The sequence below is a fragment of the Lepidochelys olivacea genome (genome assembly GCF_965140295.1).
Source record: "Lepidochelys olivacea isolate rLepOli2 genome assembly, chromosome: 14".
Classification (NCBI taxonomy): Eukaryota; Metazoa; Chordata; order Testudines; family Cheloniidae; genus Lepidochelys; species Lepidochelys olivacea.
The window spans coordinates 13752646-13772605 of record NC_140424.1 but is presented as its reverse complement, the minus strand read 5'-3'; the positions used below and the strand labels follow the sequence as shown (position 1 = coordinate 13772605).

The window sequence follows — 19960 nt, the reverse complement described above, 5'->3', positions numbered from 1 at the left end:
GGTGGCTTTTCCGCTTAACTCTGGAGCTGCTATTTTTCCTGTGCATTTTTTTGGGTGGGCACCATGCGTGACGATGCAAAGATGCAAACCCTGCCTCCATGCCCAATGTGATGATGCAAACCGTGCCCCCCCACTGCTCTCTAACCCGGCCCCTCCACTTTTTTGGGGTGGCTTTGTTAGACCACTCAGGCTTATTTCTTTGAAATGTTCTGGCTCCAGCAGCTCTGTGGCCTCCAGTGGGCTCATTGAGCATGACTCCCCCTCAGTGGGGCTTGAGCATATCCCTGGGCTCTGTTAGGCTCCTGGGGCCTGACTGCTCCCTAGCTGGGAAGGAAATAAAGGGGTGCTACCTCCCAAATGGTGCTATCTGCACCAAAATGAGACATTGCCTACAGTTAAATCATGCAGCTGTCACCTGCCCTCTCCTTTCTTACACCAGCAATAAAATAGTTAACAGTGGTGACACTTAAACCATCATCACTGGACCTCTGGGTTAACCCCTCACTGAGATGAAGGGGGCAGCTCACACCTTTCAGAGCTGTTGTTCCAGGCTCCCTGCAGCCTTATCCCTGCATCCCTGATATTTTGGAGGTTCTCTTCACAACCACAACAGCTAGAGACATTTTCAGATGAAAGCTGAGGGTTTATAGAACGAGACGGTAGGCTCAGAGAGGTGCCAGCTTGGCATATGGGTGTGGACTGGCTGCTTTTGAGCTTTTCTTGCCAGTGAGCCTGACTGTTCACGAGGATAGTCATCAAAAGCAAACACAAAAGGGGCACAGCCGCCATCTAAGAGAGTTTGCTTCACAATTCAAAGGATTTTTCATGGTTATTTCACTGTTCTTACCCAGCTCTCCTCTGGGATTTGTTCCCCGCTGTCCTGTGTCAATGCTTGGATTTAAGGAGCTCCCAGTAAACAGGGACACAGCCTTTACTTTGACCCTGTCCCCATCACAAACCCCCATTGAAATGATGCACGTGTTGCATGAGTCTGACCCAGCCCTATACGATGGTGTGAAGAAACAGGAAGAAATTCCAAAATTCGCTGCACGTGCTGATGGGAATCGTTGTCCCCAGATGAAGGCCAGTGGGTACCCATTGGCCAGACATCTGTCTGACACCACTAGGCAAGGAATTAGTTAACTGGGAGCATAAAAGTGCACAGGCTGAGAAGCTAGAGCCAAGAGCGTATATATGCCCCTTGGGCAAAGAGTGCTCATCTCAGGTTTGCCAGCTGGAATCGGATCAGACCTCCAGCTGCTGTTAGATGATTAGATAGCAGCAGCTGCCAGAATAGCTTTTTTCCATTTCCATCTGGCCAAGAGATTGCAGCTGTTTTTGGGATGCTCACCCCACTATCCTCATCCAGGCCTTTGTTGCTGCAAGATTAGATTCCCACAGTGCATGGAGCTGCACGTTCAGTCCTTTCAGAAGTGGACGCTAGTGCGGAGTGCAGCTGCCTGCTTGCTGAGAGCATGTATCTCGTCATGCGCACGACTGCAGGAGCTGTGCTATCTGCCCTTTGCCTTCCGGGTGAGTTTGAGGTGCTGGTTTTGAGCCGCTGGGAGGGTGTTCTTCATGGGGGGGCCCTGCTTTGGAATGTGCTCACATCCCTGTCCCAGTGAGCCTGAATCCCTGTTCCTCAGTCTAGGGGACACTGCAGAGCACCATCTGTTTCCACTGTCTTCTGGGAGGGGATGTGCGGTGACAATGTTTGCAGGGGAATGGGGTACTTTGGATGGGATGAAGATAGCCTGCTGGATTTGCAGCTATTTATGTACTCTGTATTTGTTAATGTCTCGTGAGAGGTGCCCAGAGCAGAGGTTGAATGCATAGATGGAAATAAATAACTATGGGGTCAGGCACTGGACTGGGACTCAGGAGACCTGGTTTCAGTTCCTGGCTCTGCCACAGACTCCCTGTGTGACCTCGGGCAAGACACTCGTTTTCCCTGTGCCTCAGTTCCCCATCTGTACCATTTGGCTAGTCCAGGGGTCTCAACCCCGTGGGCCACATGTTTATTTTCTGCGGCCTCCCTGCAGCCCCAGCGTTTACCTAGAGTGGCTCCGGCCCGGCGCACACTGGGGGCAGGGCAGGCACCCTGCCTGCCTGCCCTGCCCCCGCTCTGCTCCGGGAAGCAGCCGGGACCTGGAGGGGTGGGGCATAGGGGTCGGTGTGTTGCCCTGGCTGTGCCTCCAGGCACCGCCCCCCGCAGCTCCCATTGGCCGCAGTTCCTTGTTCCCGGCCAATGGGAGCTGCGGGGAGTGGTGCCTGGAGGCACAGCCAGGCTAGGCGTGGCCTGGAGGAGCCTGCCCTGGCCCCAGTGCACGCCGGGCTGGAGCCCGCCCCCCGAACCCCTCCTGCAGCCGAACCCCCTGCTGCACCCTGTACCCCTGCTGCACCCCGACCCCCTGCCCTGAGCCCCCTGCCGCACCCCTCCTGCACCCAGACCCCATGCTGCACCCTGCACCCCTCCTGCACCCCGACTCCCTGCCCTGAGCCCCCTGCCGCACCCCTCCTGCACCCAGACCCCATGCTGCACCCTGCACCCCTCCTGCACCCCCTGGGGCAGGGAGAAGGTGGAGTTGGGGTGGGGATTTCGGGGAAGGGGTTGGAATGGGGGCAGGGAAGAGGTGGGGCAGGGCAGGGTCTCATGGAAGGGGTGGATTGGGGGCGGGGCGGGGCAGCGGGGGTTGGGTCAGTGATGCAGCCCTCGGGCCAATGTACTAGTTCTCATGTGGCCCTCGTGGTCATTTGAGTTTGAGACCCCTGGGCTAGTCCTTCCTTTCTCTCACCCCGTGGGTGTGTCTGCACTGCAAACGAAGGTGTGTTCTTAACTCAGGTTAGTTAACTCGGGTTAAAATAGCAGCAAAGACCCGGCAGCTCGCATTTAACTCAGGTTAGTAGCTCTATAGGTTTGAACTCAAGCTGCTGATCTGAGTTCGGGGCCGAGTCACTGTGTCTTCATGGCTGTTTTAACCCGAGTTAAGAACACCCACTTCTCTTTGCAGTGTAGACATACCCAGTGTCTGTCTTGTCTCTTTAGATTGTACGCCCTTTGATGCAGGGACTGCCTCTCCCTCTGTCTGTGTACAGCGCCTAGTACAATGGGGCCCTGAACACAATGGGCTGGGCAGTAATGCAGATGCAAGGGGCTGGGTGATCGGGTTTATTCCATGAAGGGTCTCGCCATGCTGGGCACACCTCATACAGCCCATTTGACCCAGCAGAGGTTAAATGGCTGCTGTGTGCCTTCCAGTTGGAACACACCTACTGGGGGACGGGGCCTGGACACTGCCGTCAGGGGAACGGAGTCTGGTCTCACGTTCCACTTTAATCATATAAAAGTTTAATAAAAGGTAAATTCTTTCTGCTAATGTTTTTGACTCCCCTGCTTCAGTGAGCAGATTCCTGCAGAAGACTGGGAGCAGGTTGGCGTCCTGCACAACCTGGCACCACACACAGCTGCTGGGAGGGGCCCATGGGCTCCCAGCTGTTTGTATTTGAGTGTCTTGCTGCCAGGCAGGCAGGAGCTGGTATTTACTCATTGAATTTCACAGCCCTTGACTGGGGATGAGTAAGGACTGAGCAGCAAACGGGCAATGAGCCACAGAAGTTCATAGCTTGCCTGGTGTATGCCAGTGTCTCATGGGTGGCATGTGGTGTGGTGGTGACAACGGGTCTAGTGTGAGTGTTTCTTTTGCTGGGGCCCCTGTTCAGCCCTGGCCCTTGGAGATCCCCCAGGACTGGCGCTGCTGGGACATCTCAGAAGAGGCGGGATTATCCCACACTCCCCTCTTTCTTAATTGATTAACTGTTCTGCAAACATTTGCTGTTCTACAAAGAGGTGAATCCGGTTCCTAGTAATTTACAAATGTGTGACTCTCCTCTGCTTCTCCGCAGAGGCCTTTGTGGACTAAGCCAATAAATACACAGCTTTTAAAAACAGGGTAAATATAGATTGAGGGTATTTCTCTGGCGTCTCAGGGCAGGGCTGTTCTGGTGTCTTGTTTTAGCTCAAAGAGGCAGTCCCTTCCCTTTCCTCCATGCTTCATTTTTATTAGCATGTCCTCCTGTGTAGAACTTGATACACTTGAAACACCCCACACTAAAAAGCTCATTGTCCCATAAGCCAGTGTCCCCTGTGTGAATTCAGCTCTGAGTCTGCATTCACGCTGGTGTAAATCAGGAATAACTCTGCTGACACCAGTAGGATTACTCTGGTGTAAGAGGGATGTGAGGCAAGGCCCTCTGTCTCTAGCTGGAGGGAATAGCATAGGGCCAGATTCTTGCCAGCCTATGTGTTGATGCACAGGGGGTTCCTCCCCAACTTTACACCCCTGCACAGTGGTGAGAGAGAGCAGGGTTATGGCCTCCCCTACTCTCTGCAAAGGCCAGGAGAATGGACAAGGGATGGAGCAGGGAGTATACTGCACCTGCTGCAGAGCAGTACAGTGTGGGCTATCTGGGAGCTCCTTGGGGCAGTTCTGGCTCCATCAGCCAGAATTCTGCTTAGGGACCCAGGTGCTGCAGAGCCCCCAACCAGCCTGAGGCAGAATCTCGCCCTTAGTGATGGTTGTGTTTCAGCTCCAGGGGCCCTCAGCACTCACATTTTCAGAATCCAGCAGGGTGTTTGTCTGGGGTGTCTGTGGGCGCCCGCCACCACCGCATCTAGAACCCAAAGCCTGTGTCAGGCACCCCTCACTGCAGTGCCTAGGGCTCAGGGCCTGCGTCAGGCACCCCTCAGTGCAGTGCCTAGGGCTCGGGCCCCGCACCGAGCACCCCTCACTGCAGTGCCGAGAGCTCGGGGCCTGTGTCAGGAACCCTCAAATGCCTGCTTCCCATCGGAGAGCTCCCTGCCCCGCAGTTAGTGGCCAGCCAACACGAGGCTGCTGCTTTTTGGGAGCTGTAGGCAAGGCAGCTTCCTTCCCACACCCCATCCACCCACACTCTGCCAGCTCAGCTTCCTGCTGTTATCTTTCACCCGCCCAGCTGCCTTCCTCTCTGATCCCCAGCCGCCTCTCCGGCTTCTCTTCTCCATAGCTCCCTGATGCTCCCTGCCTCGCCCACTGAAGCCCCCCACCCAGCTCTCGCTCCATCCTTCACCCCACCATGCACCTGCATGCTAGTCAGCCTGGACCTCAGGATTGTTGGCGGGAGGGGGGTGTCTCCCACTCCTGAATAGAGTGTCCTCTGCTGTGCTGCTTTCCCCTTCCCCTACCCTCAGTGCCCCATTGTCCCCTTGCCACAACCCTCAACCCCCCTCCATCCTTCAATGGCCAAAATCCTCCCCTTTCCATTCCTGAATGTAACCCACAAGCCTCCAGGAATGGGAGTGGGGTTAAAGCTCTCGAGAGCAGGGATCTAACCAGGTGTCCTGGATCTAAGTCTCCTCTTCCCCTCCCCGGCCCTCAGCCCTCTTCGCTGAGCTGTGCAGAACGGGGAAGGAGAGCTCGACCTGAATGGTGGGTGGCCTTCAGGCCATACAGGCTGCTTTGTTCCTGAGGTCCCAGGGGCCGAGTACTTTCAGAACAGTGATTATTAATAGAGCGTCTAATCATCAAGGTAGTGGACTAATAAAATGACGCCTGCAGTAGGTGAAGTCCTAACCCCATGGAAGTCCATGGGAATGCTGCCATGGACTTCAGCAGGGGCAGGATTTTGCCCAGTTTGTCCTCAGTTTTACTTCTTCATGGGATGCCAGCAGCTGGGAGCCTTCAGATACCCGCCAAGCCAAGGGGTTTCTCTTGGTTTTTCTGTCCTCCTCGGTCTCTCTGTGCTTTCTCTTTCTCAATGTGCATTGTATTCCCCCCACCCTGGGTTGTCCTCTCCCTGTGTCAGGTCAATGGGTGAGTTGTATAGTGAAGGCATTTTTCAAGGTGTTGATAAAATACCAAGTAACTGTCACATGCCTCATTGCTCGCCAGTGAGTGGAGTTTCTGAAACTCTAGCCAGGCTGGGGAAATACTTACGAGCCTCAAGAATGCAACTTGGCCTGGAAAGAAGAGAAACAGCTTGAACTCCAAACCACCAGGAGCAGTTTGTCCTGACAGTAAAATAACAGGAGGTTGATTTTCAGCAATGCAGGAAAGCAGCAATCGCCTGTGTTGTGTCTGCCAGGCTGGTTTGGTTGCTGGTTTTGAAACGGCTGCTCTGGGGCAAAGCCATTATGACACAGCGAGGACATTGCATTGGCTATTTGGGGGATTCTTTAAGCCGGTTCAGACTGGGACTGTCTTGTGACTATCTGGGTGGGTGGGATCTGCAGGAATATGGCCACCTTTGGAGAATTGTCCTACAAGGCAAACTTGTTTGCTGCCCGATTTTGCGGCAGAGAGATGACACTGTCACTCTGGAAGCTAATGACATCACATTGTAATCCAAGTTGGAACATATCCAGAAGTCGTTGTGGGGCAGTAAAATCGACCTGGAAAATCCAGGTCAGTCCCATAAAATTTGGAATGGAGGGGCAACTCCGGAGAGCTCAGGTATACCCAGTGCTGAGGCCAGCAGAGCTAGGCCCCATCGCCTCAGTGAACATTCGAATGAGTCAAGAAGGGTGATGAGTTAAGGACTGTTTGGAGCTAGATGCCAAGGGAGGGTCTGGAATCGACTTCAGTTGAGATCTTCAAGGCTAGACAAAACATCCGGCATAGGATAATGAGATCCATCCTCTCGGTCACTGGGGGCTGGACTGGCGGAGCCAGCGTGAGAGCCCTCAGTACTTCCTTTGGTTTGTTATTTGATTTTATGTTGTTTGTTACACCCTTTTTGACGCCTGAAAAGCACTTTACTTTTCCCAACCACTTCCTCCCTTCTCTCTGGGGCCAAGATGCTGGTTTCTCCCTGTGTTGTTAAGGGAACTGAAACAAGCATGTCTTTGGAGTTTTGTTGGTGTCCCAGTATCATTGTGCACCCCCAGCGCTATTGTGTAACAACTGCCGCAGAGCCAGCACAATGGTTTTGTCCCTCAGCTTGCCCCCAGCCAATAGAATAATAGGGTGCAATGACCCCTCTGGTGCTCTAGGGCCCTGATCTCTACTCCAGTCCGACCCCAACGGAATTCCATTTTAAGTAACACAATGATGAATCAAGCCCTTGCAACCTATCAGCATCATTTGAGGGCAAAAGGGAGTGAGCGTTTTTATCCCCATTGTACCAATGGGCAAACTGAGGCACAGAAAGGTGACTAGATGTGCCCAATGTTGCCCAGCCGGGAAAAGAACCCAGGCATCCTGACTCCCAGTTCTATGCACTGGACCCTCTGCCTCTCAAATGTTCACTGCTGAGACTGGAGCAGAATTTGTTATTTTTTAAACAGTGTTGCCTGATCCACACTGGTCAATATTTATACAGTGGTAGCTGGAAATGTTTGTAAACCGTGTTTAAAACAAAACACTGCACCATTCTGCTAAGGTAGTTTTCATTCCCAGTTTAGACGAAGACTCAGAATTCACAGAGAAAGCAGCATTTGTCACCAAACAAACTGCGATGATGTAATTTTAAAATGACACTTAGCATTTCTGAGCTAATCCAGGGGGTGATCAGGTTGCTGAAGACTGATGGGTCCCATACATCCCTAGCAGGGTTTACCATCAGCTATATTATTGTATTTGCTATAGCTCCCTTCAAGGCAAAGGATCCTAGGGACCTGGTGACTTCTCTATCGCTTGAAGTCTTTCAAGATTAGATAGGCTCCAGCTCAAACAGAAGTTATGGGCTTGATGCAAACATTACTGGGTGAGGTTCTCTGGCCTGGGTTATGCAGGAGGTCAGACTAGATTATCCTAGGAGTCTCTTCTAGCATTGAAAAATCTATAAATCCCCAAGGATGTCTTCAAACCTAAATTGACATATGTCTTTTATACAAGCATCATTTCATCCACCAACAACATGCAGCCACCTCTGGGGTGGAATACAGCAACTGGGAAAGAAAGTAAAGGATATTGCAATGAACCTACTTGGTCTGCAGCAGAAGGCTCCATAATCCCCAGAGTACAGGCAAGGAAAGAGCTACCTGAGGTCAGAGGGGACCAGGCTCCGAGGCAAGCTGGAAGCTGGGTGAGAACAGAAGCAGCAGGCCCTGAACACCAGCCTGGTAGCACCTCAGGCAGCTGGGCAGGTGGGATGGGAAGGCTGAGAGCTGGACAGAAACTCCCCTGTACCTGGCCAGCAGCCAGAGCAGGAGGTTAGAGTTAGAGGGCAGCAGCCTAAAGGCAGAGGGACAGTGTGAGGGGTCTCAGAGACTCCTAGTACCCTCACACTTGATTGCCCCTAGGGGCTGAGTTGAGAACTGCTGGTTTATCTTTGGTAGCTTTGAGCTTTCTGCCCAGGAGATTTCCACCTTGGGTTTCTAGCAAAGTGACCTCTGTGGCTCACTGGGAGCATCCACACAGTGAGCAGTAACCCACAGCAGTGAGTCTACAGACTCCAGCCTTGGGGGCTCTGCAACAGTGCTAAAAACAGCAGTGTATACATTCAGTCAGGCTCTGAAGCCTCGGGATGGGGGGTAGGCTAGAGCAGTGTTTCTCTTTTGTACTGGTGACCCCTTTCACATAGCAAGCCCCTGAGTCCAACCCCCCTTATAAATTAAAAAACACCTTTTAATATATTTAACATCATTATAAATCCTGGAGGCAAAGCAGGGTTTTGGGTGGAAGCTGACAGCTCGCAACCCCCCCATGTAATAACCTCCTGACCCCCTGAGGGGTCTCGACCCCTAGTTTGAGAACCCCTGGGCTAGAACCTGGCAAGCCGAGCACTTGGAATGCGCACGTCTCTGAGCTTGAACACAGAGCGGGTTCCCAGACATGTAGAGGGGAATGGGGCAGCACACCACTCCCGACGACACCTGGCACTGTGGCCAGGTGCTCTGTTGTATCCAATTGAAATTGCAGGGGGGTTAGGGAGGCAGAAAGTAGTGTCCCAGAATTTGGCCGGGACTCTTGGACTAATACCCCAGCCCTCACCACAGAGTGCAGTGAGGCTTTCAATAAGCGTTGAAGACCTTGGTTTTATGTCTCAGTTGTAAAATGCGGTGCAGGTCCAGCCAGAGAGCTCTCGCATCTAGTGGGTGGGAGAGAAGTCCTTCTTAACCATTCAGCATTGCAGGTTTCCTCCTGGCTGTTAAACCATTGTTAGGCCTGGCAGGAAAGGGATGTTCACAGTCGCTCTTGTTGGGTTTCTGGGCTGCAGTGATATCACTTTTCAACAGGATGGCCACTGCAATGTCCAGGAGACAATCCCCTCCATGTTAGAATCATAGAATCACATTGCACTTGAAGAAGAGGCTTCCCCTAGAGAATCCATCCTAGATATTACACTGAGCTCTGCACACGGTGTTCAAAAGCAACTCGTGGTTGGGTGCCCAACCTGAGTCACCTTAAAGCCTCTTGAGTTTCTGAAAGGGCTGAGTGCTTACCTTCCAAAACAAAGGCCCATTTAAGGCATCTCCAGTTGGACCTCCCCAAAAACAAGGCACCTCAAATACCTTGTGCAAGTGGTGGCCTGGAAGTAGAGCAAGTGCTGCATGGTGACCCATGCAGTGCAGAAGCTACACCGTGCCCTTGGTAGTCAACAGCGGCGATGTCAACAGCGGCGATCAAACCTGGGACCGCTGGATCTAACGCCAAGATCCTCCACTGCCAGAGCTGGGTCTGTTCGCAAAGGCTGTAGCAGGCTTATCAATCGCTATCTGTAGCCCACCCACCATTAGAGGAGGACAGGACCAAAGGAAATCAGTAAAGCTCCAATACGGAGCTCATTGTTGCATCTCAGTGCTATCATTTAAGGGGGTCTCCGTAGCTGCAGACACAAGATCTGAAATGCCAAATGTTATTCAAAGCCTCACAGACGTCCCTTTCACAGCTTATTCCTGGTGACAGGAGCTTCTGACCTTGCCAATGTACAGATTGTTGAGATGAACAATAGAGCTGGAGTTTTTCTTGATGGAAGGAGTAACCTATCAACAAGGGTGTCTCAGAACCCACAGCTAGGTTAGCATTCCAGGGGCCCTTGTCATGGCGAGGTCGGTCTGCCCCACTGGGATGCTTTATGTTTGCAAATGCAGCTGCACTGAGTGCTCTGGGCTGTCTCTTGATGCCTTGATTAGGGGACCAGAGATGCTGATGCCCGCGCACAAAAGGATCAAAGTAAACCTTTGTGCTGACAGATTGAGAGTGTGGTTGTCACCAACAGGGGCCTGGCCTGAGACTCTTTCAGGGCACACTCTTTCCAGGTGCCAAGGGGTGGTGTCCAAAGTGTACTATTTTGCATGGCAGATCCAAGGTGAATCCTGCACAATGAGAGTGTATGGTCATGGGGACACAACCAGAGAGAGAAGCTTGGGGACAGGAGTCTCGAATCAGACAGGGATAGCAGGGAGCAAACAGAACAGGGCTTTGTGAGAAGTAGCAGAGGCAGGAAAGACCATGTGAGACCAGAGGGTGGGGAGACAGCATCTGCGATCCTCCATGAAAGGCAGGTGAGTTGTGAGCATCACTATCATTCCAGCAGGTCTTGGAAGATAGGGAGGTTTTGAACATTGGTAGGCTTGCCGTGGTGGAGCAGAGGCAGGACCATGGCCAGGGGGTCCAGTCTCATTGTTCTTTATCCTCCTGTCTCCTGGGGCGAGTTTTTCAGTAGTGGCTTCGGAGGTAGTAACATCTGGAGCTGCCCTGACGTACACCTGAAGATGGGAGCATTTGCCTGGTGACCCATGACTTGTGAAGAACTCCTGCATCCCCAATGTCCTCTCCTGTACTGACAGTTAGTTTCCTCCACCTTCAAAGTAGAACTTGGCTGTTTCTGTTTCCCAGCAGAGTCCCTGATGAATATCCCCCACACCTTTGTGTTTGCAGGTTGCCTATGGGACCACAGAGAATAGCCCTGTCACCTTCATGGGATTCCCACAGGACAACATCTCCCAGAGAACTGAGACGGTGGGGTGCATCTTCCCCCACACAGAGGTGAACTTGATCTTCCCCACCTACCCTGCTGCCCCAGCTTTACAGTCCACAGCAGAGCACAGCTGCTGTTGCCGTTCCTCATTCCTTGAGCTGCAGCCAGCATGGGACTTGCACTGTGCTTGAAGAGCCTGTCTCTCTTGTGTTGCAGGCAAAGATTGAGGATCCTGAAACCGGGGAGATTGCCGCTCTGAACAGCTCTGGGGAACTCCAGATTCGAGGCTACTGCGTCATGCTGGGGTACTGGGAAGACCCCGTCAAAACCAATGAAGTGATCGCTGATGACAGATGGTACAAGACTGGGTGAGTTTGGGAACTACCTAGAATCCACTCTTTCCCCTTTCACTTCTGTTCTGGAGGGAGGGCGCAGGTGTCTGGCATTGGATGGGAATGGATGTGTCCGAGTGGGAAGCATTAACTTCTAGTAACAGGCCAGAATCAGCTCTACTGGCAGCATGGCCAAATCCATGAACTTCAGTGGAGTCGGACCAGTTTACACCTGGGCAGAATTTGGTCCATAGCATTTAGTACAAACCACTACCGGAGATAGGACACTGCGCTAGATGTGTCTTTGCGCTGTTCCCATGAAATAACCAGATGCAGATGCATATGTGGGTGGGGAACATAGAGAAAGGGAGGGGAATGGAAGCAATTCTAGTTTAGATTGAATTCTGATGCAGGTTCCTGGACGTTAGAGTTATTGGGAATCCTTTGATCCCTGCATGAGAGTCTCCTCTTGGGGTTGCAGAAACAGTGATGCATCTTCTATGGACTGGATAGTGGAAAATCTAACCTCCTGGTGGTCAGGATTAAGAGCTCTAGGCTCTGAATATGCCAGTGGGAAGTCTTCCTCTGGGCTGATTGGATGGATGAGCCATTCTCCAGTCAGCTGGGAGATCTGGACTAAGGGCTATGAAGTTGACTCAGGTGTTGTTTCAGGGACATTGCTGTCCTGGACAAGTATGGCTACTGCAAAATTGTAGGTCGTTGCAAGGACATGATTATCCGTGGAGGGGAAAACATTTACCCAGCAGAACTCGAGCAGTTTCTACACACCCACCCCAAGATTGAGGAGGTGCAGGTGAGTAGGATGGATAGGCATGGTGGGGTGGGGGTAACGGGCATGCTGCCATCCAGGACATTTGTCAGGAGGAGCCTGTTTGCTTTCATCCATGCTCAGCTTTTCACCTAGCTGGCGATCTGATATACAGAGGAAGGATGACTTTGGGCTTAAAATCCAAGAGTGAGAGTAGAACTCCTGGGTTTTGTTCCTCTCTTTGTCACAGACTCATTGGAAGCTTGGGCAAAATCCCTGCGCTCCAATTTCCTGTCTGCCAAGCAGGAGATAACTCTTCCTTTCCTCATTTCTAAACTCACAGCCACCTGGAAAGTGCTGTGAAATCCACCAAGGGAAGGCCTTATGGAAGGGCACATTATCATTAACCACAAATTATGAACCAAGAAATCAGAATGAACTCTCTCCCTGTGCTGAGTCACTGCGGAGAGGAGTTGCACTGAGGGTTCCATTGTCCATCCAGTAAGAAGCTGTGGCCAGCTGCTCCAAATCTGCTGGGAACATCCTCCAGTTCCCATGACAAACCACACCTGGGTGTGCTGGCTGCACGACCGGCTGTTGTTTAACCCATAAATAATCCAGTTCTTTAATTACTGCTGTGTTTGCTCCAGCATCTCAGTGCAATAACCCCAGTATGGAAGAGCTTCACTTTCCGGGGCTTTGGGTCACTGCCTTGGGAGTCAGCACGATCTCTGTGTGTCTGGAATTTCAGGATGTTGGCTTGGGATGGTGAACGGTGGGAGAGGAGACAGGGAAATTGTGCAGCCAAACTCGAGGGGAATCGCTTAGGGGAAATCCAGCTCCTATGTGGAATGATCTGACCTTCCTAGCTCGGTACAGAGTAGGCCTGTAAGCTCAGCCATGATAGGGTTTTGCTGGGGATTGTGTACGGGGATGGGGAACCGAGCTTACAATATTAATAAGCTTTGCCCTTCTGTAACCCCTTTTATCTGCGGCTCTCAAAGCACTCCAATTAATTAAGCCTCACAGCTCTCCCTCTGAAGCAGGGACTCCATTTTACACATGGGGAAATGGAGGTACAGAGAAGGTTGCCCAAGGCCTGGGAATAGAACCCAGGAGGCCTTGCTCTCAGTCCGCTATTCTAATGACTGGAGCACAGTGCCTCAGCCAGGAAAACAAAGTGAGGGCCGAGGGTGGGGACAGAGCACTGACCCGAGGAAGGGATAAGGAGCTTCCATTAGGGAAGGGAAGGGGCCAGATGACTCTTGGGAGAAGATCACTTCCTAGGACTGATGTCCTCCCTCCCTCCCTCCCAACAAGGTGATTGGCGTGAAGGACCAGCGAATGGGAGAAGAGATTTGTGCCTGCATCAGAGTGAAGGCTGGGCAGGAGTGCACGGCAGAGGAAATTAAAGCCTTCTGCAAAGGGAAGGTAGGAACTCCCCATCCATTCCCATGCCGTGCCCACGTTTGCTTTGCTTTTCTCAGGAACTCAGCGTATTAAGGGTCCGATCCCCAGTTGGAGTAAATCGCCACAGCTCCTTGGAAGTCAGCGAAGTCCTCTACACCCACTGGGCATCAGGCCTGAAACCGGTCCCACGTATTCCTGACATGAGCAGTGACTGCCATAACGCTGCCCTTTGTAACCAGGGGTGACAGACGATGCCCTGTCCGTTATTACTTGCAGGCTGTAGCTGTCGGCTCTCTCTTTTCAGATCTCTCACTTCAAGATCCCTCGGTACATAGTGTTCATGGAGAAATATCCACTCACCGTCTCAGGGAAGGTAAGGGATAGCCCATGGGCTGGGGTGCTGGGGCGCCGGGGACTAGCTCCCCGTGGCTGTCTCTCCTCTGACTCTGTCCTCTGTGCTCTAACTCCAGATTCAGAAATACAAGTTGAGAGAGCAGATGGAGAAGCAACTTCTGTTCTGAACACAAAGGTGGAGGATCCAAAGAGAAGCACGAATGGACCTGCCTCAGCCAGTCTGGTGTGTCTCCATCCACACCAAGCCAAGAACAGCAGCTGGGAGCTGGTTCCCTGCCCCCACCATCCCGTTATACCGCTGGCTACCTGAAGTCAGCCTGGTGATGCTGTCAATTAAAACAAAGAAAACCTTTCTTTTTCCAACTCAGATCTTTTCATAAAGACTCAGAACAGTGGGGGGAAGAAGGATAGAGGGTAGACCAAAGGAGGGGGCATCCAGACGACCAGGTTCTACTTCTGACTGCCAATCCTTTGATACGGCCTCTGCAGGTCTCTCTAATCTGTGTATGTCTCATGATGAGACTTCCCTACCTTCCAGGGGGCTGCAAAGTGTTTTGAGATCCTGTGGTGGGTGGGGCTAGAGAAATACAAATGATTCATGTTTAAATATTTAAAAGATTCTGCCCCATAAGAGCCTGAGGCTGTTGTAGGCCACCTATGCTTCAATTCCCTGGCAAAGAAAACTCCAGCGTAGCTGCATTACTCGGAAGGAAGGTGAGACTAGATTTCCTGGGTGATATGATGCTGCCCTGGACCTGCCACTGTCCAAAGAGTGAGGATCTGAATCAGGAGAAAGGGCTTTAGGAAGAGCCAGCCACGCTCTGCCTTTGTCTGACCTTCCTCAGCGCTCAAGGGGTGTCCTCGTGAACAGCAAACAGGACCCAGAGCCTCCCAGGTATTTAGGCTCCTAACTTCCATTGAACTCAGAGGGGGTTAGGAGCTGAGCTTTGTGTGAGGATTAGGGCCCCGTTCCCTGCAGCTGAATGGAAGGGATGGAGTCAGAGGACCGGTTCTGTTCCCAGCCCTCCCTTGGGTGTTTTGAAGTGACATGAAACTCTCATCAATCTCATAACCGTTTATTTCTGCCTGGAAAGGAAGCTCATTAGACACGGTACAGAAATGCCAAAGGATCCGTCCCGTCGGAAGCACGAGACAGAGCGTGCCCGGGACGGTGGTTTTACGGAAGTTATTTGGCGCCTCCCAACCATGAAACACTGAGCAGAGGGGCAGCGGTCCGAAGCTCCTCTTCCCCTTCATGCACAATGTCCCACTCCAGCTGGAGATCAGATATAGACGACTGATGACGACGATCCTGCACCACTGACCTTCCCTTCTCCCTGCTGCTCACTGGGCGTCTGCTGTGGCAGAGCCGTATGGATTCATAACACTTTCTAAAGAGCCCTGCTAGGGCCATCCTTGAACTCCTCCCACCCTGGATCTGGAGCGCACTGAAATGTAGAGTAGAGAAAAACATGCTCCAGTGAGGACCCCGAGTTCTCTTTGCTGTTAAAGTTGAGGCATTTCTGCAGTGGAAGAGAGAGCGGAACTGCTGGATTTGGTCACAGGAGGGAGCCTCTGGGCCAGTCCCTCGCAGTTCCCGTTTCTTACAGAATGTGTAGAAATCCGGAGTCGCTGCTGGTTGTAAGGTGCAGTCTCATGCTCTGACTGCAGGGATTGATGGGGCAAAGCTAATGCCTGTTGGAACTGGCCTACCCAATGCCCAAGCATTCTGCTAGGGGGCAAGGATATTCTAACCTCTTCTTTCACCCCAGTCCAATGTCAGAAACACACACACAGGGAGGAGCAGCGAGAGCAGGAGAAGGGAGATGGGTCAGTGAATCCTTTGTTTGTTTCCCAGAGATCTTGAGTCTCACAGCTGTAGGGTGGGCTCTACCCATGGAAGCAGATCCTCAGAATGAAATATCCGAGGTCATGCTTTTCGTCTGAAAGAAAACAAATGCAGCAGTTTCTTTCAAACCCAGACGCTTTGGGCTGGCAGTGCTCTGGGTCTATGTGTGTGATACATATATGGGGTGGATAGTGGCTTAACTGGAGGTGGAACATGTGTCCTTTTCCAGCCTGCTCTTGTTGCTGCATTCCTTGGCCAGCAGGCTGCGCTGACGTGCAGTATGCACTCCCTTCACTTTGCCCTGTAACGTGTCACCTGTGGGGCAAGGAGACGAGAATAGTCTCCCCCCTGAACCTGTGACAGTGACGTTGGATGTGGAGATGCACTTCTCCTTTATCCCTAGTTCCTAAGTAAGACCGTTCCTGAGGCAGGCGCACAGAACTCATTGCCCTGGTGTGTGTTACACAAAGGGGGCTGAGTATAACCCAGGATTGTAATGACTCAAAATCAATAACATGCTAGTAAAGATAGGTCAGATCTACAGTCCTGCCATCAAAGGAAACAGAGAGAAGGGAGATGAGCTAATATCTTTCACTGGACCGATTTCTTTTGGTGAAAGAGACAAACTGTTGCGAAGTTAGGCCAGGAAAAGATATTCCCTCACCCACCTTGTCTCTTGAATATCCCGGGCCCAACACGATGACACCAACAGTGCAAACAATCAAAGGAAATACATTTTAACTCCCTTCTCGCAGTGTTGGGGAAGGCGGTAGCTCATGAGAGGAGTGCTCCCTAGTGCTTGTTTCATAGCAGTGCATTTGCACAGTTCTCGTGTTTGATGGGAGTGCGCTGTATACTCACTAGGGCAGCAGCACCCTTGCTGATGGATGGAACAGAAGGATAGAAAAGATCGCCACGGCATTGGTAAGAAGGAACACCGGGACCCATTGTGTTACCCTGCAATAAATACGTCAATAATGGATTACAATCAGCAAGCCATCAACCCGTAAAACCCGCTGTCGCCCCATGTCTCTCCCCGTAGCCTGGGGCATCTCAAATGGGCCTTCATATCGATGCAGCAGAGCGGCGTTGCCAGGAGCCTCGTTAACGTGGCGCCAGTTTGCACGAGTTACATCTGAAGCCAAAATCTAGCAACCCCCCCTCACTGGCGCGCTGGCCTTGTCCCCGGAGATGGTGCCATGTGATCTGTGCTCACACGCTCCAGCAAGGGAGCCTTAGGGTTTATGTGGCTTTAGTGCCAGCCTGAAAGACCCAGACGTGGACGGTCTCTTTACCTACGGGCCAGCTACAGAGAGGGCGGCAGCAATGCCTGCCCTCCCACAGCATCTTCCCAATGGGCCGCTCTCTGCCCACCTGCAGGTCGTAGTCCCTGGCCCCTGACCAGGACTGGGGCAGTCAGAACAGGAGCCCGAGGCGGGAGGCAAGGCTAAGGTCAGAGGCGGGCTTGGCTACTCAGGGGACAGGGCAGGAAGGCAAGAACCAGGAGCAGGTCGGGAAAGTAGGAACCAGGAGCATGGCAGGGAACCAGGGACAAGTTGGGAAGGCGGAGCTCAGGAGTCAGGCACCATAGGCAGGGTCCGACGTAGCAGCCAGCCAAGAATTCTCATAGTTGCACAGACAACTTGCTCTGTCTCTTTCTGGCTTAAATAGCGCACCCAGCCCAATCCTCCACTCAGCTTCTGGAGGTGGGAGGGATCTTTAGGGGAGCATAAGGCCTTAGGGCTCCCGGTTCTCCAGTCACTAGCAGAGCTATTGGGCAGTGGGGCGGATGCAGCAGCGGCCCGGGTTCAGGACCCGGATCCTCACACCATCAGGGACTCAACAGCAGCCGTCATTGCCAGTTGTGAAGCTGTTTCCTTTGAAGTGGACGCCTGTCCCCTGGGAACCGGACAGAGACCACTCGCTCCTTCCATATAGGCCTCCCACCCCCCAGCCACCACAAGGGCGTAGTGTTTTGTCACTAATACCTCTGAGCTGGATCTGAACCCGGGGCCTAGACAGCAGCGTATTAATGCCTAGGCCTAGGGCAGCAAATTTGTAAGATCAGCCAGAGGCGCCAACTTCCCCCAGCACCGGTGGGTGCTTGCGCCCCCACCCCGCACCCCAACTCCACCCATTCCCCAAAGTCCCCGCCCCAACTCCACCCCCTCCCTGCCTGCATTGGTCCCCTTCCCCAAATCCCCGCCCCATAGTCAAGGGCCAGGGACTACGACCTGCAGGTGGGCAGAGAGAGGCCCATTGGGAAGATGCTGTGGGAGGGCAGGCATTGCTGCTCCCCTGAGCATGCTGCGTTCCCCCCTCTTCCTCCCTCCCTCCCAGCCACGCAAAGCTGTTTTGCACACAAGTGCTGGCAGGGAGCGGGGAGGAGCAGGATCCGGCAGCGCGCTCAGGGGAGGAGGCAGAGCAGAAGCGAGCTGGGGTGGGGAGCTGCCGGGGGGGGAGTGCGGAATTATTTCAGGGCCTAGGGGTGGCAAAATCATTAATCCGCCACTGGGCCTAGACCTGAAGGCTCTGTGTGCCGTCATCAGTCTCCAGATCCCCTTCCCCCGCAGCAGCAGCTTCCCCTCTGTTTGAGCACACAGAGACTACCAAATGCCGGGAGCGTGCACTGGGCCCTGTCCTCTCTTGCACTGTCTCCCTCTCCCATCGGGGGTCAGAGCCCAGTTCTCAGCACACACTCACCTGGCGGGAAGGAACAACCATCTCTAGGTGAAGCACTGCCATCTCGTCTCTCTTGCCCACTCCAGCTCTTCTTTTTATAGAGCTAACCCCACAGGAGGAAATTCCAAGCTGATCTCAGCAGTTTGAGGCTGAGTCAAAGAGGGACGTGTCACATCACAGACAGGATGAATGGCGTCCAGATCTGATCCTGCTGCAACTTCTCTTTTTCAAGGGTCCCCCCCCCCCCACTCCCCTGCAGAAATAATTAATTTCGCCAGAGCTGTTAATAGAACAAGCTCGAAAACCAACCGCACAACTACTTGAGCTGACGCTGAGGGAAGGATATGACACTGCTGCCTTGGGGACTGGGAAACTTCCTGACGCCAGGCTCCCTTGAGTCAGGGTGGGTGCAACTGAGGGCAGAGACAGAGATACTCAGTGACGAGTGGAGCAGGGGTCAGGGGCTGGGGGTACCTCGGGTGACCAGATAGCAAGTGTGAAAATTTGGGACCCCTTTTTTTTTCATGGGGAGGGGTATAGTTGCATCTGTAAGACAAAGCCCCAGTATCGGGACGTCTGGTCACCCTAGGGCTACCCCGCTGGATGGTGAGGGGTGGGAGGTGAGCTAAAGGGATCAGCAGCACGCCCTGGATCAGCACCAGTCTGACACTCCCCTGCCTGATGGAAGCGTTACCAGTGGGTGATGGTGGAAATGGGGGCAAGGGAAAGGAGATGGAGGAAGAGGTGATGCCCCGTTAACTGACTGTAGGGAGGCCGGCCCTTGCCAAAGGAAGGGTTGGGATAGGCACGGCACAACAGGAGCTGAGGCGGGGGTTCTCACAACAAATGTTTTGGTGGCCTCTCGGAGTGCGGTCAACAACTCTCGCTAGCGGCTGCTCTGACAAACCCGTCTCTGTCCCTGCCTCCCACAGCCCTTCAGCCAGAGCCCGCCCTGGGGAAGATGGGTCGGGAACTCACCGGCCACCTGCAAAGTCCCAGGCTCCCTCTGCCCTGGCCAGCTGCCCAGGTGAGTGCCCCAGCGAACAAAGGCCGCAGCTGTCTACACTGACAAGAGCCACCTCCAGCGCCGCGCCACGCACGCCAGCCCTACGTATCTCCAGAAGTGCTTCCCGGAGCCCCCAAGGAGCCGGGGCAGTGCAGGGCACGGATCCTGCTGGTGGTGTGAGTGTGAACACCAAGGCTGCTAGACAGTGCTTAAGAATGCACAAGTGCCCGAGAGATGGCACAGCCTGAATTCATGTCTCTTAACCCCTGCCCCAGCCCTGCCGTTGGAGCTGAATGCACACACGAGCTGAGGGGTCCAGTGCACGACTCCTTTATAGACGGGGGTGGGGGGTTGTGTGTGTCTGCCCATCCTACTCCCTTCTCCTCCAGCAAACAGGATCTGCTCTTGCCACTCCGGCCCATGCGATTAGCCCATATCCAAGCCTTGCCAGCTGGTTTCCATTAGGAGACATGGATGATACAAAGCCAGTATTTCTGGTGCAATGTTGGTAATGTCCCAAGAAGGTGCCCAGAGCCCTATTTGCCTGAGCACAGTGGGCACAAACAACAGCGGGCAGTTTTCTTGCTCTCAGTTTCAGTCTGCCCCTCCAGCCAGTCCTGTGCCCAAGGAGCTCTGTCCCTCGCAGCTCTCTCATGCCT

At 53.1% G+C, this 19960-nt stretch overlaps 1 protein-coding gene and 1 long non-coding RNA gene across 4 annotated transcripts in view; one reads left to right on the top strand and one right to left on the bottom strand.

Moving 5' to 3' along the window:
* The window catches only part of ACSF2 (acyl-CoA synthetase family member 2), a 58753-nt gene extending 44636 nt beyond the window's left edge, over positions 1-14117 (top strand). For all 3 annotated transcript variants that reach the window (XM_084648015.1, XM_084648014.1, XM_084648013.1), the window contains exons 11-16: positions 10860-10967; positions 11116-11267; positions 11904-12045; positions 13321-13431; positions 13715-13783; positions 13881-14117. In XM_084648015.1, the coding sequence (XP_084504141.1) occupies positions 10860-10967; positions 11116-11267; positions 11904-12045; positions 13321-13431; positions 13715-13783; positions 13881-13931 (633 nt within the window). In that variant the 3' untranslated portion in view covers positions 13932-14117. The remainder of the gene's footprint in view (positions 1-10859; positions 10968-11115; positions 11268-11903; positions 12046-13320; positions 13432-13714; positions 13784-13880) is intronic.
* Positions 14118-14824: 707 nt separating this feature from the next.
* On the bottom strand, positions 14825-18522 carry LOC311530183. The gene is made up of 3 exons (XR_014713950.1): positions 18317-18522; positions 16475-16570; positions 14825-15707 (listed from the first exon to the last, which is right to left on the bottom strand). It is a non-coding gene; the product is annotated as an uncharacterized lncRNA (long non-coding RNA).
* Positions 18523-19960: the final 1438 nt, after the last annotated feature.